The sequence below is a fragment of the Trachinotus anak genome, unplaced genomic scaffold (assembly GCF_046630095.1).
Source record: "Trachinotus anak isolate AG129_WGS33_773 ecotype Australia unplaced genomic scaffold, CSIRO_AGI_Tana_v1 ptg000011l, whole genome shotgun sequence".
NCBI lineage: Eukaryota > Metazoa > Chordata > Actinopteri > Carangiformes > Carangidae > Trachinotus > Trachinotus anak.
The window spans coordinates 25,205,847-25,224,571 of NW_027273862.1; the positions used below are offsets into that span (position 1 = coordinate 25,205,847).

At 38.1% G+C, this 18,725-nt stretch overlaps 1 protein-coding gene and 1 long non-coding RNA gene across 8 annotated transcripts in view; one reads left to right on the top strand and one right to left on the bottom strand.

Annotated features, from left to right (window-relative positions):
* Window positions 1-16,465, bottom strand: part of LOC139627996 (uncharacterized) — a 31,484-nt gene extending 15,019 nt beyond the window's left edge. For 3 of the 4 annotated variants that reach the window (XR_011692654.1, XR_011692652.1, XR_011692655.1), the window contains exons 1-3: window positions 16,325-16,465; window positions 11,067-11,188; window positions 10,255-10,312 (exon numbers count right to left, since the gene is read on the bottom strand). This is a non-coding gene — a long non-coding RNA (uncharacterized lncRNA). The remainder of the gene's footprint in view (window positions 1-10,254; window positions 10,313-11,066; window positions 11,189-16,324) is intronic. The other variant, XR_011692653.1, reaches the window with a different exon arrangement.
* tspan4a (tetraspanin 4a) overlaps window positions 1-18,358 on the top strand; it is a 133,275-nt gene extending 114,917 nt beyond the window's left edge. For all 4 annotated transcript variants that reach the window (XM_071489261.1, XM_071489262.1, XM_071489260.1 and 1 more), the window contains 4 exons: window positions 4,107-4,208; window positions 6,290-6,421; window positions 13,560-13,643; window positions 17,819-18,358. In XM_071489261.1, coding sequence (XP_071345362.1) covers window positions 4,107-4,208; window positions 6,290-6,421; window positions 13,560-13,643; window positions 17,819-17,887 — 387 coding nt within the window. In that variant the 3' untranslated portion in view covers window positions 17,888-18,358. The remainder of the gene's footprint in view (window positions 1-4,106; window positions 4,209-6,289; window positions 6,422-13,559; window positions 13,644-17,818) is intronic.
* The last annotated feature ends 367 nt before the right edge of the window (window positions 18,359-18,725 follow it).

Consider the following 18,725-nt stretch of genomic DNA (forward strand, 5'->3'; position numbering starts at 1 on the left):
AAGAAATTATCGCACATCCTGTGAAATTTATTTGCTGTTCCGTATTTGCTGAATATAAACTTAATTTCTGGGAGGTCTTTTGTTCCTATACTTCCCACACTATGACATACTGGACAGGTATGTCATGACAGGTGTGCTTTCTGAAGTTAAAATGTTAAACTGAAAAGGTTTTACTTTGGTTAGTTTTTTTACTAGAGGCAAACAAGAAAGTTCACTTGTCAGATGAGGAAGCATTGGATGGTAGCTTGATCATTGAGAATAAATGGAAAATGCAATACATGTTGCAACACTGAATGATTCAGTGAATTAATCCAATGTTATTCTTGAAAAAAGACATTAAACCCCAGCTTTTAGCAGAAGTGAAACAGTACAGGCTCAAAAAAATGATCGTGATTCACAGAGATGTGAAAACATTACCTCACCAGTTTGCTTCTCTGATCGTCAGCGTTGTTCCCAATGGCAACAGCTGCACACCATGTATCTTTAATTGTTCAGAAGTTCATAATGGTGGTCTATTGTTTATCAATAGGCACCGTGTACAATTACAAAACAGGCAGAAACAACTGGGAACAAATGTGTGACGAGTACACTGTCATCTCAAAATGTCACAATGCTTTTCTGTTCTTTACTTTTATGTGTAGATTGTAATTCTTTTGGGGAAAAAATTATAATAATTGCAAGGATGCAACTATTATGTTGTTCATACAGTCACCACGCCCCCACAAAATTGTGCCTGGCAGTTTTATTGAGCAGATTTTCACAGTGCTGTTGTTTTGAGTGAAAATATGAAACTGTCACCATGGTTTGTTGCATTAAATGTGTTTTGTTGTGAAAACACATTTATAAAGAACAAAAGCAAAAAATAGCTTGTTTGAGATCAGACAAGGGGCGCAGGCTGACAACATGCATTTCTGTCACAACCTCTTCATGTTAATTCAGCCTTTTTCTTGGTTTCTTCAATATATCTTTTTAGTGTCATTTTGTCTATTGTCTTCTCACATTTAGCGGATTTATTTGCCGTCAACATTATGAGCCCCTTTTGTTTCACTGCACATTCACCAGTCTGGCATAGTGATATCCGTTCTGTAATATTAGAAAATAGCGCCTGTGCAAATGTAAGTGTTGAATGTAATTACAGGGAATAGAATATAAACTGAACTCATGGATTATTTTGCCACAGAGCTCATGGCACATTTTACTCTTCAGACAGTAGTATGATAGAAATTGCTTCACACAACTACTCTCTGGTCTGCAGACATGTTAATGACCTTTAATAAACATGTAATCGTGCCTTCAATACATATACTTTCATGTGGACTTTACCATGATGAAATCACCTGTGGTGACCATTTTCTTACCTTTTTCTTCATGAGAGTTCCTCCAGCACAGATTGTGGGAAAACAATAATCTGTGATGGAGGAATACAAATAATACAAATGGCCCAACACAACTTACATTGCACAGACCCACTACAACATGTGAAGTCAGCTTCACCAACTCTGTTTTCTAGAAATTACAACTACAGTATGGAGTATTAAATTGTTTTCCTAATTATGATGTGATGGCAAATGTAATCGCTGGCTGGGTCATGTTCAGAGACAATGCTTTTTTTTTGTTTTTTTAATGAATGATGAACTATATTTATTATCTGCAGTGAACAGTCTAAAGTCTATATTGTTTACATCCATGTTTGTTATCTTGCAGTTTCCTTCCTCACCTTTGTTGGTGCATTAGTGTCCAGCTGTCTATTAGTGGAATATTGTGTAACCTTTGGCAGCAATGTGTACCATATTGCTGTGTCCTTATGCATCTGTGTGACATTCATACAAAACAGGGTACAACTTGTAGAAACATTGCTTCCAAAGTGCTAATGGTTGCCAGAAACTCTGCAGCTTACTTTACTTTTTTCCAGAAACTAATCTTAGTGGGTAGTTAAGGAGAACTCTGATGTTTACAGAATATCAACTGTTTCTCCATAATAAATGGGAACCAAAGACCAATAACCACCCGGCAAGTGGTGTGTTAAACCATACTAATCACTCACTCATTTTAAAGCCTAGCTAAAATGACTTTTGTTTCATAGAAATGTCAGAGTACATTGATCAAAATTTGTAGGAAGGCTTTGTCAGATAACAACTTATCCTCTTCATCCTTCTAATATATTCAATGTAATGTCAAGAATAGTCACAAAATGTATGCAAAAACACATTTACCACATTTAATGTGTATGAAGGCAGAGATTTAACAATGTGTTTGGCGCCTGCAGCAGTACACAGGCTAAAAGGCTGCAGTGTAGGAGAGAGCAAGGTCAGAGGAGATCAATGTGACTGATGTCTGATGAGATTGACTATCTAAATGTGTAAACAAGGATGACTGGCTTGTGTGTGTGTTTGGAGCTGTGTTTGCTGTTTGTATATAGCACCCATGCTCTCCGATTGTGTCGTTAATCTTAAATTATTATATTTTAGATTCATTAACTGCAAAGGGTTCAGTCTATTTAAGCCTGTTTATCTTTGTGACCATGTTCACAACCACGGGTAGCTTTCTTTGACTCAAAGCTTACTGGAAAAGCTGATTTTGTTAAATGTTTTTATCTTGTTTGTTTAGGTTCTCAGTGCTCAACCAGAGCTTCTAAACTTAACCCTCATGGATCTGCATGTAGCCTGTTCATTGGACAGCAGCTCAGTTACCTGCCATCCTGCAGTGTGTTGGTTCAGTCAAAGCAAATTCAGCAAAGTGGATTGTTTCCACTGTTGACCTCAATTCATTAGTCTTCATATCATGTGAGAACACTTGAGGAAATATGAGACAAGAATGAATATCAGTACAGACTGCAGTCTCTCTAAGTCCATTTACTACTGAAGCCAGGTTTCAATATCCACTTTGTTCTACTTAAAAGTCCTTGTGTTTAGGATGTTGTGGTGCTTAGATGGTCCGCCACGTGACCATTACAAACAGTGGTCCACTATGTAAACTAATGGTCCAACTTGAAACCATGTAAACTAGTGGTCTGCCATGAAAACTAGCAGGCAACTACATATACCAACGTGCATTGCATTCACGAAGAAAAAGAAGTTGGAGAACCTATCTCATAATTTTGACTTAGTCTATTCTAATTACTAGAAAAGATCTTGTAATGACAAGATCCTGATCTCATGATTATGAGAAAACTATCTCATAATTACAAGATAATTAAAACTAATCGGACTGGAATTGGAATAGTCAAAACATGCCTGAGAACCATCAGGTTTTAAGATTTCTTCAATATCAATAGTAGTTGTCACTACATCCATTTGTACATACCAAAGAAACTATTAACAGCTAGTTCGGTGTACTTCATTTTCCAAATATAAGCTAAAATAAATAGGGGTCCAGTTGTAGCCCAAAGTGCAACTCACTGAATCCATGGTGACATTATACGTCCTGTTTCTTGTAAACGTTTTCCAAAATCTTTTTTGGAAAAACACTTATATTACTATTTAAGCTCATATTCATCATACAGATATATAGGAGAGATGAAAAAACCCTCTCCTGATGATAATACCATCCACATGACTCAGTGACATTAATATCTCCCACAGTCTCAAACCAAAAAAAAGAAATAAAGGCAAATTAAATCAGGCCGGGCCATAATCCCGTCTGTCTTCTCAAATAGCAATGATTGATCACCACCTTAACTTTTTCTCATCATGAGATAAGGGCTCCTCTTTCGTGAATACAGTGTGCTGCTTTAATATAGCAATCTTCTACAATAGAGCTTTCGATGGTCTGAGCATTTTTTGCTGTGTACAGGAAAACGTGTCTGCTTTTAATGAAACTGAACGCCCCCTCCGCCCTCAACAGTGCAACACATTCGGTAAATAAAGACACATAAGGGCAGAGCCAGTCCTCATCTCCCCGGAGCCATGTAAAACATTTTCAAATATAAAATACTATTTATAATATGGTTTGGCTGAATACATGATGGTTATTTCTACTGAGAGATGTGCCCAGCATGCACAGCTAATCAGCAATTAAAGTAATTAATGAGATTAATCAAGTGAGATTCATTAAATTATCTTATTTTCTTTCCTGATGAAGTCATTTTTCCTGTCCTGTTTTCTCAGATTGATCAATACGCCCAGAGGGATCTGAAGAAGGGCCTCCAGCTCTTCGGCACAGAGGGCAACGTGGGTTTGACCAATGCCTGGATGATCGTACAAACTGATGTAAGACGTGAGATCACAGAGGGGAGAGGGTGTTTGAGGTCATCTAAAACACAAATTGGAAGATATTTATAACTTTTTTGTTTCTCCCAGTCACAGTTTGCTGAAGTCACAATGCTTTAAAAAACTTAAACAGTCTTGTGAGAATCGCAGCCCATTCAATATTAACTTCAATGCCATTTAGTAAAATAGTCATGCAAAATACCTAGTCACAAGCTGAGATAGATGACGTTTTGACTGCATTATTCATTGTGACAGTGCTTGCTTTTGCGATTGGCAAGGTTTCACCATTTGTAGCGCTGCGATCACATTAAATTAAAAGGGAGTAGTCAAATGTTGAAGGGCCATTTGATTTTACAATTCTCCGTTTTGTGTCAAATTTGAATAAAACACTGCAATTCTTTTTTGTAGTTAATGGGATCTGGACATTTACAATCGGGCTGATAAAAACTACTGGCAATCAAAAAAATGTCTGAAAGGCCTCAACCAATAAACACACAAAGCTTTGCTAGTTTAAATGCAGTGGTAAAACGCTGTCAGAGGGATTAATGCAAACACCATAGACTCTCTGAGGTAATCTTTGTTTCCAGCTCTCACTTTGATGTTCTTTTTCCTTTGTATTATTTATATACTGTATATTTTTTTGAATTCCACTGCAAAGGAGACACAATGTGAGAAACAGAGATTTGGAATTAAGGATTGCGGAGGACCAATGCGGCTGCTAGCGAATGCCTCTGGAAGACATCAAATGATAAATTGGAGACTTCAGGGCTCTTTGGACCTTTTTCACATCACAGATCTAGTGATGTGGCTTGTAGTTTTGTTCCATTAGCAAATGTGCGATACATGCTGAATGTTTGGCTCTCGTCTGTTAGCTCGTATGCATCTAGTGTCTGGAGGGCACATGGCATGAATGTGTGCCCATGTGTATGTGACTGAAAGGGCATAAAATTATGATAGAGGAATACACTTCTTTGCAAATAATATATGCAAATTTGTGCATGTGTCGGCATGTGTGGGTGTTAATGTTCACAGTTGTTTTTTTGTTTTGTTTTTTCTGCGTACTGGATGATGCCATGAGGAGAATCTGCCTGGATGAGCCACCGTTTTAAAATTTCTGTGTGCAAGCGTGAATGTGCACCTTTCTCCTTGTCAGATCAGCAGGGTTGTATGAATGTATGAGGCTCCATAAAGTCTGAGTCTGGCTGAGATGAAGACCATTAAAAGGCAGCTCTCATTCTGTCACTGTTCCGCCTCCCAAGCCTCCTTCATACATGCTGAGTCACTGAATAGATAATACAGCAGATGTCCCTGTTGCAAAGTTCACCCTGAATATTATTAATGACCTCTTATGGAATAGGAGAGGATCTACATACATGAGAAGAAGTTGTAAAAACATTCAACAAGGCACCAAATGCCAGTACAATAAATCAGTAAGGGCCACACGCCAGACTGGTTGTTAACTTTCTGAGGTGATAACATTTGAATATTTCTGACTATGCATTTTTTGGTCTCCAATTTGTTCTCAAACTTAAACTATAGGCTTTCTGGTAACTTGAATTTTTCTGTACTTCATGATAAATTGCAAATTTCATCCACTGTTTAAGTGGTGAGCAAGTTTTGAATTAATACACAATCCCCAATTCTGGGCACGGAGGGGTGTGGGCAGAATTAGGCAGCATTGTTCCTGTGCGGGATTAAAGTCCACTGAATGAACAAAACATCAGGGGCACTTTATCTTTCCATGAAGTACAACTGATGAATTGAATTGTGGAGAAAGCCACGATCCATTAACAAAAATCTATACCAATCACAAAGGGAGAAGATGTAGATAAAAAGAACCAGGAAAGTTAGAAAATGATTTTAGGGCTGTGAGACAAATGAGATGTGGATTGTAGCCTACAAAAGGGGCTATAACTCAATATCAGCAAGATGAAGTGTTTTCTGCGTTCACATGTGAATTATTTCAGCCGATAAATTGTTTCCATAAAGGGAGAATGTTTGCGTTATCATGCATTTGGATTTCAGAGTGATGATAATAAAACACCAGACTCTTTTGATGTATTGTTTTTTCTTTTGTGCAGTTTCGCTGCTGTGGAGTAACCAACCACACAGACTGGTTTGAAGTTTACAACGCCACCCGTGTGCCAGACTCCTGCTGCCTCGAGTATAGCGACAACTGTGGTCTGGATAACCCAGGAACATGGTGGACAGCGGTAAGCTCTGGCAGGAAAATCAAAGTATTTATACAGACCTTAACACACCTTATTAACCACAACAGCAGGCCTGTTAATCCGCATGTGGGGCTATAGTTTGGCAGGTCTCCCTTGTAAAAAGAGATCCATGATCTCAGTGGGACAAACCTGGTTAAATAAAGGTTAAACAAAAAATAAATAAATAGTAAGGACAATATTTGAATTCATCTGTAGATTTTTTGAATCAATGGACAAAAAAATAAACTGCAAAACAACACAACATAGCTTGCTCGTCCAAGTATGGACTTCTACCAGACAAGGTTATGTTAGCATGAAATAACAGTCTGACCGTACAGTTCTTCCCTGATACTGCATTTATTATTCTATTTATTTATTTTATTATTTTCAATTAAATTAATACTGTTAACCAGTCACTGCAATACATTATTATCCGGTGCATGTGCAGATTTTTTTTTTTTTTTTTTAAATGGAGACACACAGATTCAGCCTGGCTTTTGGCATCATATACGTACGTCATGATGACGATTGCTAGTACCTCTTTATGAGGTTCTTGGTTTAAAACAACTGACAAGTCGATTGGTTTTTAAGAGTCCTAACATTAGCTTAATTGGGCTGCTACAGCTGATAAAATCTGCTAGCAACATTTCACCCAGCAAAATTTTACAGCCGTCAGATAAAAATAAGAAATCTGCCTTTGTCTGCTCCATTGTGTGAGTTGTAAATCTGCCATAGATTTGTTTGTAAACTGCAAATCAAGTGGGTGGGGCTTAGCAAACAGTTAGTCATTTGGAAAATGAGGGCACAAATATAGTCATAGATTATATAGTGCATATTATTTAGTACACATTTTGGACCACAAAATTAAACATGATGTTAAGTTGATTATCTGCTTTGGTTAAGGTCTACAAATATCATCTCAGCTGCAGATTCAAAAATGGAAAAACAAAGAAGAAAAGAGATGACTGTGGTGAGGTCGTCACAGTGTTGCTCATATTTCATTTAAATGCAAATTGTAAGGTCAGGGTAAGGTCATTTTAAGGTAAAGGCAATTCCTCACTTGACTCCAAATCATTTTGCTAGAATACGCAACATATCTATCTTTTCCATATCGAAAAGATTTGAAAATACCCAGTTATCTATAAAATAACTTGGCTCACAAATTTGACAGATTTGTATTCATAATTACTGATGTTGAATTAATCACTTCTTACCAGAGAAACTTGAGTGCTGGTGTTACTAATATATAATCAGTGTTATATTTTTAATTAGTAGCAGTGGCAAACTGCAGAGTTGCTGTTTTGAACTGTTATGCAAGCTGAAGAAAGCAACCTCACAGCAAGAAGTTAAAAAAGCCAAACAACTGGGGTTTAGAGGTGTTATACCTGTGGTGCACCTCTTGAAGTCTTTTCACATCTCTTAGACTAATAATAGGGCACCCAGACTTGGGTTAAAGCCAACAAGTTATGTGTCTTTGCTGCTGCCAAACCAGATGAAAAGAGGGTTGGCACTTAGTGTCATGTAGAAAAAGAGCTCGATCTGGTAAAAGGGGTTACATGTCTATGAGTGTAAACATGCTGGTGGAAAAGCTGAACGGTGTGCAGAGGACTGCATCAGTCAAAAGAGGAAAAATAGTACAAGCTGCATCATTTTTGCAGGTTTGTCTTAATGAGTCTAACACTGGGTGGGACATGCACAGGCACATGTAACATCACGGGTGTGTTGATATAATATGGAGGGACAGCTGGTATTAATTACACACTCATTCAGAACTAAAATTACTCCACCTACTTGTGACCTGTTCATCACACCCCACTGAATTCCACTGCTGTATTTTACTACAGTATCATTATCATTTCTGAACTGAAGAAAACTGTGTCCCACATGAATGTGCACAGCTGTTTTCTTGACACTCTGTAACACACTATAAATTTGTCATTAACACAATTAGTCCAAGAATTATTTCAGTCATTAAATGAAGCTAGAGCTGGAAATATGGCAACAGACCTTTTTCTTTCAGTACAATAGTACAGCCCTCACTTAAAAAAAAAGGAACTCTCAGTCCTGGACAACCAGAGACTCATCTTCAAAATTCCCTTTCTTCCCCGCCTCCTAGAGAAAACAGTTTTTATTGCACCGCTGTTTTTCCACATCATCTTTGAAAAGTCTAGGCTGGTTTCAGAGGCTTAGCTCCATCTTAACTAATGATCTTCTCTTGGCAGCTGATGCATCAAACTGTGTCTTCCTCCAGCTTTTCAATCACCCTTTGACATATAAGACCACACCACGCTCATGCTGAAACATGGGGTAGGTGTCTCTGAGTCAGTCTTTCAGTCAGCGACACCGGTGGGTGGGTGCATCAGATTTATCATCAGATTTATCCAGAATTTCTCATGCTGTGTTTTAAATTCAGTCTCATCTTCAATCCACCGTTTCCTGCGGGATTCCTCAGGGTTCGATATTAGATCCTGTCCTCTTTTATTTTTGTGCAAGGTTGAAGTATGTGATGTCTTGAAGACATTAAATGTTGGAATAAAATTCAGTTTAGCACCACTTATTTGAGGTGCATGGCTACTCCCAGTAACATTGTGTACAGGGGTAGGGACTGAATTCAATACTAACCTCTAGTATTGTTTTGATTATAAGAAAAGAAACAGCCATCACTTAATTTCATCAACTTTCAGACTACATTCAATCAACTCCTCATTTCAAGACCTCAAATTTAAAAAAAAAAAAAAAAAAAAAAAAAAAAAAAAAAATTATGTTTAAAGTGCAGAAGTGGTCTTAAAATTAAAACAGAAAAATTTTAAGTTTAATTAACGTGAAATTTTTAATTTATACTGGAAGATAATATAATATATATGGAAGATGATTCCATTAAATTCCTGTATGATGTTTTACAGTGTGTGCACCAGGATGTAAATAATACTTCACCCTGGATCACTATAAAATCCCTGTAGAGATGCCATTTTGCTTATTTATTTTATTCTCGTGTAATTCAGCAGACCTACACAACAGCTGCTGTTCAGCTCTGCCAAATGCAAAAGCTGATAATTGCCGTATTTTTGGGGGCAGCAGCATTAAAGATAAAAATAAAATGTGATGGCAGGAGTGTTAAAATCAAATTTAAGTTTTGCGGTCAACACATTGTTATCATAAAGGACTAACAAATGTTAAGGCCACTTAACACAATTAGTTGTCTACTTTTGTCATCCAGCCGTGCCAAAGCAGTCACTGTGCATCATGATGAGGGAAGGTGATGAACCATAATGACGATTCCTGTGTTGCCTCTGATGTTATTACGTTGCAGCAAAATGGTAAATGGGCCCATTTCAAAAATCATATCAAATGTGCCAGATGTTGCCTGTAGAAACAGTCACGGTTTATAAAGCTTCAGATCAAGTGTGTCATTAATGTCACCCCTACCTTGTTGGATGACTTCAATTTTGTTTAAAACCATATAAAACCTGAGTTATTTCTGTCAGTCTCACTTCAGCACACTTCTACTAAATCTCATTCTTCAGTTTAGTAAATAAAGTAAATCTTCAGTAAAAACTTACTTTTCACTTGCAAAGGGCAGATCTTAAATATGATGCCACTAGGGTCAGGCTTTTATCTCTAAATATAGTACAATCCTCTTACTCCAGTTGTTTGCGACTCGATTTTATTTGTCCATTCAGCAGTGGAAAGGCCAAGCTGTGGTCAAACTGCAGCTGTTTTCAATTTTCTCTATTTTAGAAATGAAAGACATAACCTTTTAAAATGTCCTTTCATTACTTTTCCTGAAACTAGGTTTGAAAAAAAACATTAAAAGAGTTTTCAAAATTATGCATTACCTCCTTCAGGTGCCAGCTTGTTGGCCTTCACGTAGACCTCTGAATTCCATCAGCCCCCCTGGTGTGCCAGACATTTTGACAACAAAATTAATCTGGCTAGTTTTCTTTTTTGATTAATGTTTGTCCTGCAGATCAGATATATTCTCACAATGCTCGTATTATGTCAGTAAGGCCAAGTTTGATCCAGAAATGTTTCTATTGAGCTCAAAGCAGCAAAAAGGTACAAAAGTACCTGAGGCCATTCAAGGCCACCGACAGATTTATATTGTTCATGGCTGTATGCAGGGTTTCAGAAATACCAAGAAAAAATTCAAAATCAGAGCTTAATAGGGGGGGGTCAAGGACATGCTCTTTTAAAAAAAATGCTGATTTCCCTGATCTACATATTTAACACATTTTACACATTAGCTTTAAAAACCATGTCAGTGGAAATTATAGAAGTGTGTCTCAAATAGTACATAAACATAAGTAAAATGTGTTTTATACAATAATATCTTTATACAATAATGCTATTTTATGACACTATAATTGTGCTAGGTTTGTGTTGTTAGATTGAGCCCATTGCTTCCAATGTGATTACCAAAGCACATGTATCTCCGGTAATAAGGCCCACATTTTATGAACAGCACAAGGAAATAATGCCTAATCCTATTCTGGGCACTGCAAGAACTCAGCTCTCCAAAACAAAAAAAAAGTGATAAAATGGGGGAAATATTATTTATAATAAGAAAAATAGATTTTTAAAAAATGTTTTCAGATGAAAAACAAGCATATACTGCCTTGATATAGATAATTTATATACTTCTGTGTACCTGCTCTTCCTCTCTTATCTCCATCACCTCCTCCCTCTCTTTCTCACTGTCTCCTCATCTTGTCACGTATCTCCTCTCTTCCCAAAGCTGTGCTTTGATTGACGCAGTCTTCTCATTTTCGTCTGTGTCAGTGAAGAAAGTAAATGCAGGGTCAATTGATATTTATATGCAAATGTTAACAGCCTCCAGGATAATCTTGCAATGGAAATAAAAACATGTAGGGGTACCTCATTTTAACATGCATTTCAACACTTTACGCAACCTGAATTGAAAGAAAAGCATTTCAACTTTCACTGAAAGTTTATCAGTCTGACAGAGGATGGATGGAATTAATGCTAAGTGGCTAGTTAGCTAGATTAGTGTGCAACTGCGCAGGAGCTATTGGTCACAAAATGTCTGGAGATGAGAGACATTGAAGTACAAGCAGTAAAATTCTCTAATCACCCGTATCAGGCTTCTTTGGATTCAGCTGCCTGTGTGTTTTTTTTCCAACATAATCAAAGATTCACTATGTTGAGTAAAGATTTAGTTTGTAGCAACTAAGCGGCAACATTTGGGGCTGAAAACTGAAGCCAACACAATAGTGCCAAAGATTGAGGATGGTTCCAAAACAAGTCAATTGACACAGGTCCAGATTTCAGTGATCTCAGTAGTGGATAAGGTCATGATGTTGTTGTGTCTCAAGGCAGATATGAGACTGTTTCTTTATCCAGATACAAATCCTATGAATACCTTGTGTTACTTTTCAGAATGGAAGTGGAATAAAGCCTGATCCTTGGTATTTGCCTCAGATTCTTGTGGTTCTTGTCACTGGCAGCTGAGTGTTTGTGTCAGAATCATTACTTCACATAAAAAAAGTTGTCTTCATGGTCTCAACAACAGCAAACAGAGACAGACACAAAATGACATAGTGAAATACTGGCACACACAGCAACACCCACAGTTTGGAAGCCTGTGAATGTTCAAAGGCCATGTGTGCTTTGTATGTACGCTACTCCTGTAAAGATGACTTGTTTCCACTGTTCTTTGATAACTATGTGGCCTGTGGATGAAAACAGAGACCATCGTCCCTATAAAAATGATTGTTCAAACAGCCTATGCTGCTGTTGCTGTACAGAGTGAACCAAAACGGTAAAGTTGCAGCTGCACAATTTTGTCATGATGAAAATATCAATTATTGCCACTTTAAGATTTGATTCTTTTGCTGCACAGAGCTACTTTGTTGTTGGTGTAGCATCATCCCTGTGCTGAAACTGGCCTAGCAGTTTTTTTCCCCCTGGTCTTATTGGAGTCTGCAGTGGACATCAAACAAGAACAATCTGAATTTATATATTTTCAGATGCAGCTCTGTGGTCCAGGAGGGTTGCCTTTGGGCAGCAGTTTGATAAATAACACCAAAGCTGTCCTAAATTCGGCTTACAGCATGACTTTCCATATTGATCCAGCCTAGAATTATTTCACCTTGTGCTAAAGAAAATATATTTTTTGGTTTCCTGACGTTCCAAGCAGCAGTGAAATACAGAGTCGAGTGTGTTTGGTTTCCCTGGCTCTGACTCAGCTTTCTTGATGTAAGGAGATTTTAAAAAATAGCACAATCGGGCAGGCATGTCTGCAGAAATGAATAATTTAATTATAGCTGCAGTGACGCCTGTTATGATAGCACCTTTCCCTGTACTACAGTATGTCAGACAGTCTTTTCTCCAATGTAACTAACACAATCCAACACACAATGTGGCACACATATCTTTCAAATGTAAGAGGTGAAGGAACAACATGCCAAATGCTGCTCCTATAACTTTAAATGTCAGCTTTCAACTGTTTTTTGAAAGCTACTTTCTTTGCTTTCAGGATTCATTTCCTTTTCATTACTTGCTTACACCCTTGTCCCAGAAGGACATTGCTCCCTTCCCTCTATTAATAATAATTATCTCTTTTCTTTCTGTCTGCTGGGCACTGTCTCGCTCAGGGGCATTTCAAAGGAGATAAAAAGTTTCAAGGAAGATTTCAAAGGAGATTTTGAAATGTACTATAGGTGGTGAAAATGTGCTAGTGACAAAAAAAAAATGGAGCGGCAGTAAGGATGGTGAAGATTTTTTTTTCTTTTATCATTGCCTTCAGAATGCATTCAAACAATGTTAGACATGAAAAATTCAGCCCATTCTTGTGTCTAAATGATGCCTCTGGTGCATGTGCTGCTCTCATATTCACGTTTCTCCTGTTTGTACAGCTGAAGGGAAACAAGGGCGGCGGGGACTTGTTTGAATTTTGGAAAGTTTTCCCAAAGAATATTAGGTCAGAGGAGGAGGAGGAGGAGGAGGAGGAGTGGGAGATAAGGTTGTTGCCACAAGGGACATTTTCTACAGTTTTTTAATAAAGGTGGAGAAGACTCACTGTAGATGGTACATATCCTATTTTATATAACACTGGATATCAAAGCGGTGAGTTTACATTTGTCAGCTAATGTTTGCTCATTCTGTGTGTCTGTCTCCACAGCCGTGCTACGAGCGGGTAAAGGACTGGCTTAATGAGAACCTGGTGGCACTCTGGATCTTTGCTCTATGCACAGCACTTACCCAGGTAATTACAGCTTCTGAGTTGTGTGAATTATTTTTTTCAGCAGTCATTAACGCAGTTGTTGATATCCACAGTCTCAGATGGAGGCTCTTACTTGGCAATAAATTAACCTTATACTTCCAGCGTCCTTTGCATTCAGCGCTGAGTGTAGGATTTCTGTGGACAGCAGGACCTCGGATAAGCCTCTTGTATTTCCACTGAAGACCACAGAGAAGGGTTTTACTTTCCATAAAATTCTTTTATGTCCTCTCCAGCAAAGTGGAACGTGATGTGCTTTGACAATCTTAGAGGAGGAATATGCTGTTCTTGAAAACATCGATCACTCCAGGCTCCTGTGATGCTGCAGGCTCCTTTTTAGTCACCAGTTAAAATTCTCAAGGCCCTTTTTGAACATCCTACATGCAGCTACATGAAAACCAGGAGGAAGATGTAATCACAGCCAGACTTATCTCAAATATCATTGATGTTTGACAGCTTACTCACTGCATTAGCCAATACAAAACTACAAATTATCCAATTATGCTCATGTTCAGGAAAGGATGACAAATTAAAGCATATTTATGTAACACATTTTTCCTTTTGCACATGAAAAACATTTTATCAATATTTAGTAATACATTAACTCTCCGGTTTCAAGGTTCTTTTTTTGCTGTTTTCTTTTTGCCGACACTCTCTGCATTCCTTTTGCCTACGTTAAGCAGCTTTTAAATGTCCTTAGTCCACATGAATGGTATCCCAATGTTCAGCACACTTCTCATTTTGTCAATTTAACAAACTAAAAAGCTGGGAACCCAAAATACATGAAAAATTACACTATGAAAATATAAAACATTTAGTGATCATCACTCAGAATATTAGCTCAAGGTTAAAAAAAAAATATCATTTCACCTTTTAAACACACAGAAACAGCACAAAAGAGTTTCAAAGGAGTTTCAAAGAGACCAATTATTACAGCTGCTAGAGGTCAGCTCACAATAAAATGTAACCATGGGTTGTTTTCAGAGATCCACCAATTAGTGGTGAATACACTGTGGTATGAAAAAAAAAGCTAAGTGTTCTCATGTATCCTGGTTGGGGACAAAAATAAAGTTTTTGAAAGAAGTGCTCGAAGCTTCAAGGACAGTGTTTCATCACAATTTCTCACATGAAGCTGTGGCCCTATTGGGAATAATACCGAGACTTTCAACAGGAAAGTGCAAAAATCTGTTCCTTTAACCAGCAGCCAGTAAATGTAATACAGTAAACTGGCTAAAACATAATTGGTGATGATTCAGACAGGACTAAAACAGTACTAACTTTTTTAGGCTTCATAAATCCAAAGAAAGTTTGAATCCTTACAGTTACACAAATTCACTCATACCGCACACAGTTACTTTGCAAATTTGCCCTTAAAACAGACTAATCTTTCTTCTTGAGAAAAAAACTCCTGCATCCTTTTTAAGTTCTGCCTATTTTTAGCTTATTCTGTCTTTAATGTGTTTCGACCATAGACTGTATATAAAAATGGACGTCGACGCCAGCTCTGGAAAATGAAGCCAATGCGGAAGTGCCTTAAACCTGCATTGTGTCTACTGACCATCAGGGGGCGACACCACTGGTTGCAAAAAGAAGTCCGATTGTATGGAAGTCTATGAGAAAATGACCCTATTCTCACTTTATGACCCCAGTAAACGTTTTCATAGCGAGTTTATGGTCTCAATCGCTAGTTTCGAGTCTTCTTCAGTACAACATGATGTTCATTTTTAAAATTATAGTCCCATTTAATTTAAAATAGACAATACAGTAGGGCATGCATTGGGGCGTGGCTAACGTATGATTGACACATTTTGGCTTGTCTATCTAGAGCAGTCCCTTTTAACTATTAACTATTAAAAGTACTTTAACACTTCGTAATAAAGTTGACCTCGACTTATGGAAAATGACTTCGGATTCAGCAGCGCTGCGTAGCCTAAAGATTGATGCTGTTGTCAGGTCGACAGTTTAGGTGGGCGGGCATAGTGACCTCGGCTCTCAAGTCAGCCCCACCCCTCGCTCCTACTCAGCTCCACCCTCTTCTCCAAATATGGTTTCTTCCGGTTTCAAAAAAAAATCAAGATGGCGGCGGCCAAATTGCAAACTCAAGGCTTCAAAACGGCTTCTTGTTGACTTACTTCCTTATCTTTAAGTAACAATACCCATAGATCAACTGAATAAACTGTAAAACGGCATTTTAAAGCCCAGCTAGACGCTCAAAAGCACCTTGAAATCAATATTCCTACATAACAAAACCTTTATATTCAAAGGTTCTGCAGATGATCGTTTTTGCCAGTAGATGTCGCACTAGACCACCAGCATGTCAGACCAAAAACAAACGCTTCGTCCGCCTCAACCATCCTCCACCACCCCTCACTTCTTGTTCACAACAAGAGGTCATGAAGGCCCATAAACACACACAATGAAGCACAACTGATTAAAGTTACCCTGTGAACATGAGAGCCAGCAAAAACAATACAGACACAACCGTTAGCCTACGCTAGCATCGATGCGACGAGCTGCGCAGCTATGCTAACAGTTAGCCGGCTAGCGGTAGCAACATCACCTTTATAATATTGATAAAAGCAAGTCAGCTGACGTTCAAACGCCCTCTGTAGCCGGTCACTAATGAAAAAAGACATGTAACATAGTGTAGCCGTGAAGTTACTTACACAAGGAGGAGAAGAAAACCAGTCCTGAGTCTATCCCCATCTCGGTAAAGCTAAACCAGGATTAGCTCCATGGTCGGACTGGGACAGAAGTTCAGTGACGGACTTCTCAGCTGGGAGACGGAGCTGGTAAAAACTTGCCTTTTTAGTCGAAAAACGTGGTTTCTTGAGTGAAGGAGAAATTCTTGAAGGTAGCCCTCACCTGGATGCTGCTCAGGGGGAGCCGGACAGGTGTCACCTGCAGAGAGGGTGTGACTTCCTGATCTGCTTGTCGCTTTATCTTTACATAGAAAATAGCTGTTTAATCCTGTATTAATGTTTAAACTCTAGTTTACAGAGCCAAAGCATTGCGAAAATCTCCTCAAAAACAAATGTGGTAAAAAAAAACCACAGAGATAAAAAGTGAAAAATCACAGCTTCTCCTTGGCAGACACATGATGTCGCAAGCTGAGCTGCCTGCTGAGGTTTGCTCAATATATTTCTCTGATAAATTATGATCCAGACGTCTGATGACTAATACCCTTCATATGGTTAAAATATAGTTTAAAACAACCAAGATCTAAAAAAAAAAAAAAAAAAAGAGTGCTCTAAAGTAAGAGGATTAAAACTGAACTAAAAAGTCCATTTTGACACTTCAGGCAGACAAACACAACTCTGACACATGAGCAAAGGGGATGATAGATTGTTACCTTGATTAAAATTACACATGTCTCCAGGTTTGAACATTGCTGGAAACATTTGGTATAATGTACAAGTACACAACTCAACAAAATACATAACATAGGTCTAGTTGTTTTTAGACATTTTAATGCGGAAAAGTTACATATTTTACATTTAAACTGAAAAATCAACATCTTGTTATAACAGAAAAGAAAGCAGGAACCTGATAATGATATCAAACGTTGATAAATTAATATTGGTGCATATAAGACCGTGGCCTTCCCTGTCATCCAAATGAGCCATGCTCAAACCAGTAATAAAAGCAGAGGCCAAAACATAGACACAGAAACTATTTCAACCTCATTAGAAAATATTGTGTTCATGCAGGATCAAATTTCTTATGATTATGAGCTAATTGAGAGAGTGGGTTTAAAATTTGGCAGAACAAATAACTGATCACTGGAGAGCGGTGTTTTGTTTTGCATTTTCAGTTGAAACTGGCTACAATAAAGCAAAGAGCACAGATACAACATAATAATGATCATAAAAAGAAGAACATCCACACTCTCCAATCTGTGCAATATTTAATATTGCATAGACTGGAGTGTGCAAATGCTCCTCTTATTATTATCCAAGAAATAGATGTAATGAGATTTGAACGTACAGTAACACCAACAACACTAAGTTCATCTTTTTGGCATTTATTGTCACACAGGTGGACATTATGATACAGATAATGGGGCAGGCAGACAGAAGACTTCCCCTTTATTTCACTGTGGCTGTACATATGGATATCTAAAGGCATTAACGCCTGATTTGTTTCTTGTGTTTGTGCAGATCCTGGGCCTGGTCTTCTCCATGACCATGTTCTGTCAGGCAGTGAAAGTTGAAACCTTCTACGCCTAGCAATTGACCTCTCTGCCATTCAACACACTTGGATTGTTTCACAACAGAGAGGGACAAATATAGACCCACCCTCCTCCTCCTCCTCCTCCTCCTCCTCCTCTTCCTCCTCCCTGAACAGACTCTTTTCTCCAATGCTTGTCCTCTCTGTGACATTCGCTCTCGGATGTCACTGGTTCACAGTTTATCCGCTAACTATCAACAAGCACAGTGTCAGTGTAATACCTGAGTTGGTTCCTATGGTTTGCTATGTGTCAAAAGCTAATTTCTGTGATACATTTTATGAAGCAGTATTATGAACATGTATAAAAAGAAAAGTGTAACCCTTTTTTAATATGTGTTTTGTTTTAAATTATTTTATGGTTTGTATGTGTTTTCGAAATGAGAGCTACATTTGGGAAAGTGCGCTGTGTGAAGTGCTGCAAGTGCATGTCTCCTGCGATGGTGTGTAATAAACGTTTTGGCTCGACTAAACAGCAGACGTCATCTTGTCATTCCTCAACGGGAAACGCTGACGGGTTTTATGTGTAATCCTGCTACTGACACCCTGGATGACAAACAGGAGGGGTGGTGGAAATTTGCCAGGAACTGGAATGTAAAATTTTTTAATATAGTCCCTCTGCTGAGACATGCTGGAGTCATTAAAATATTTTGTAGCACCTAACTATTCCGGCATTAATGAGATGAATCGTATGTAAAGCAATGGACCGATTTATGACTTCATGCGCTATGGAACATGTGGCTTTTTTACTGGGTGGATTTACATGGGACTTGAGAAGTGCACCAACTACAATAAGAAGATTCTGTCAGTGGAATTTAAATCAACAGTAGCTGGATCCTC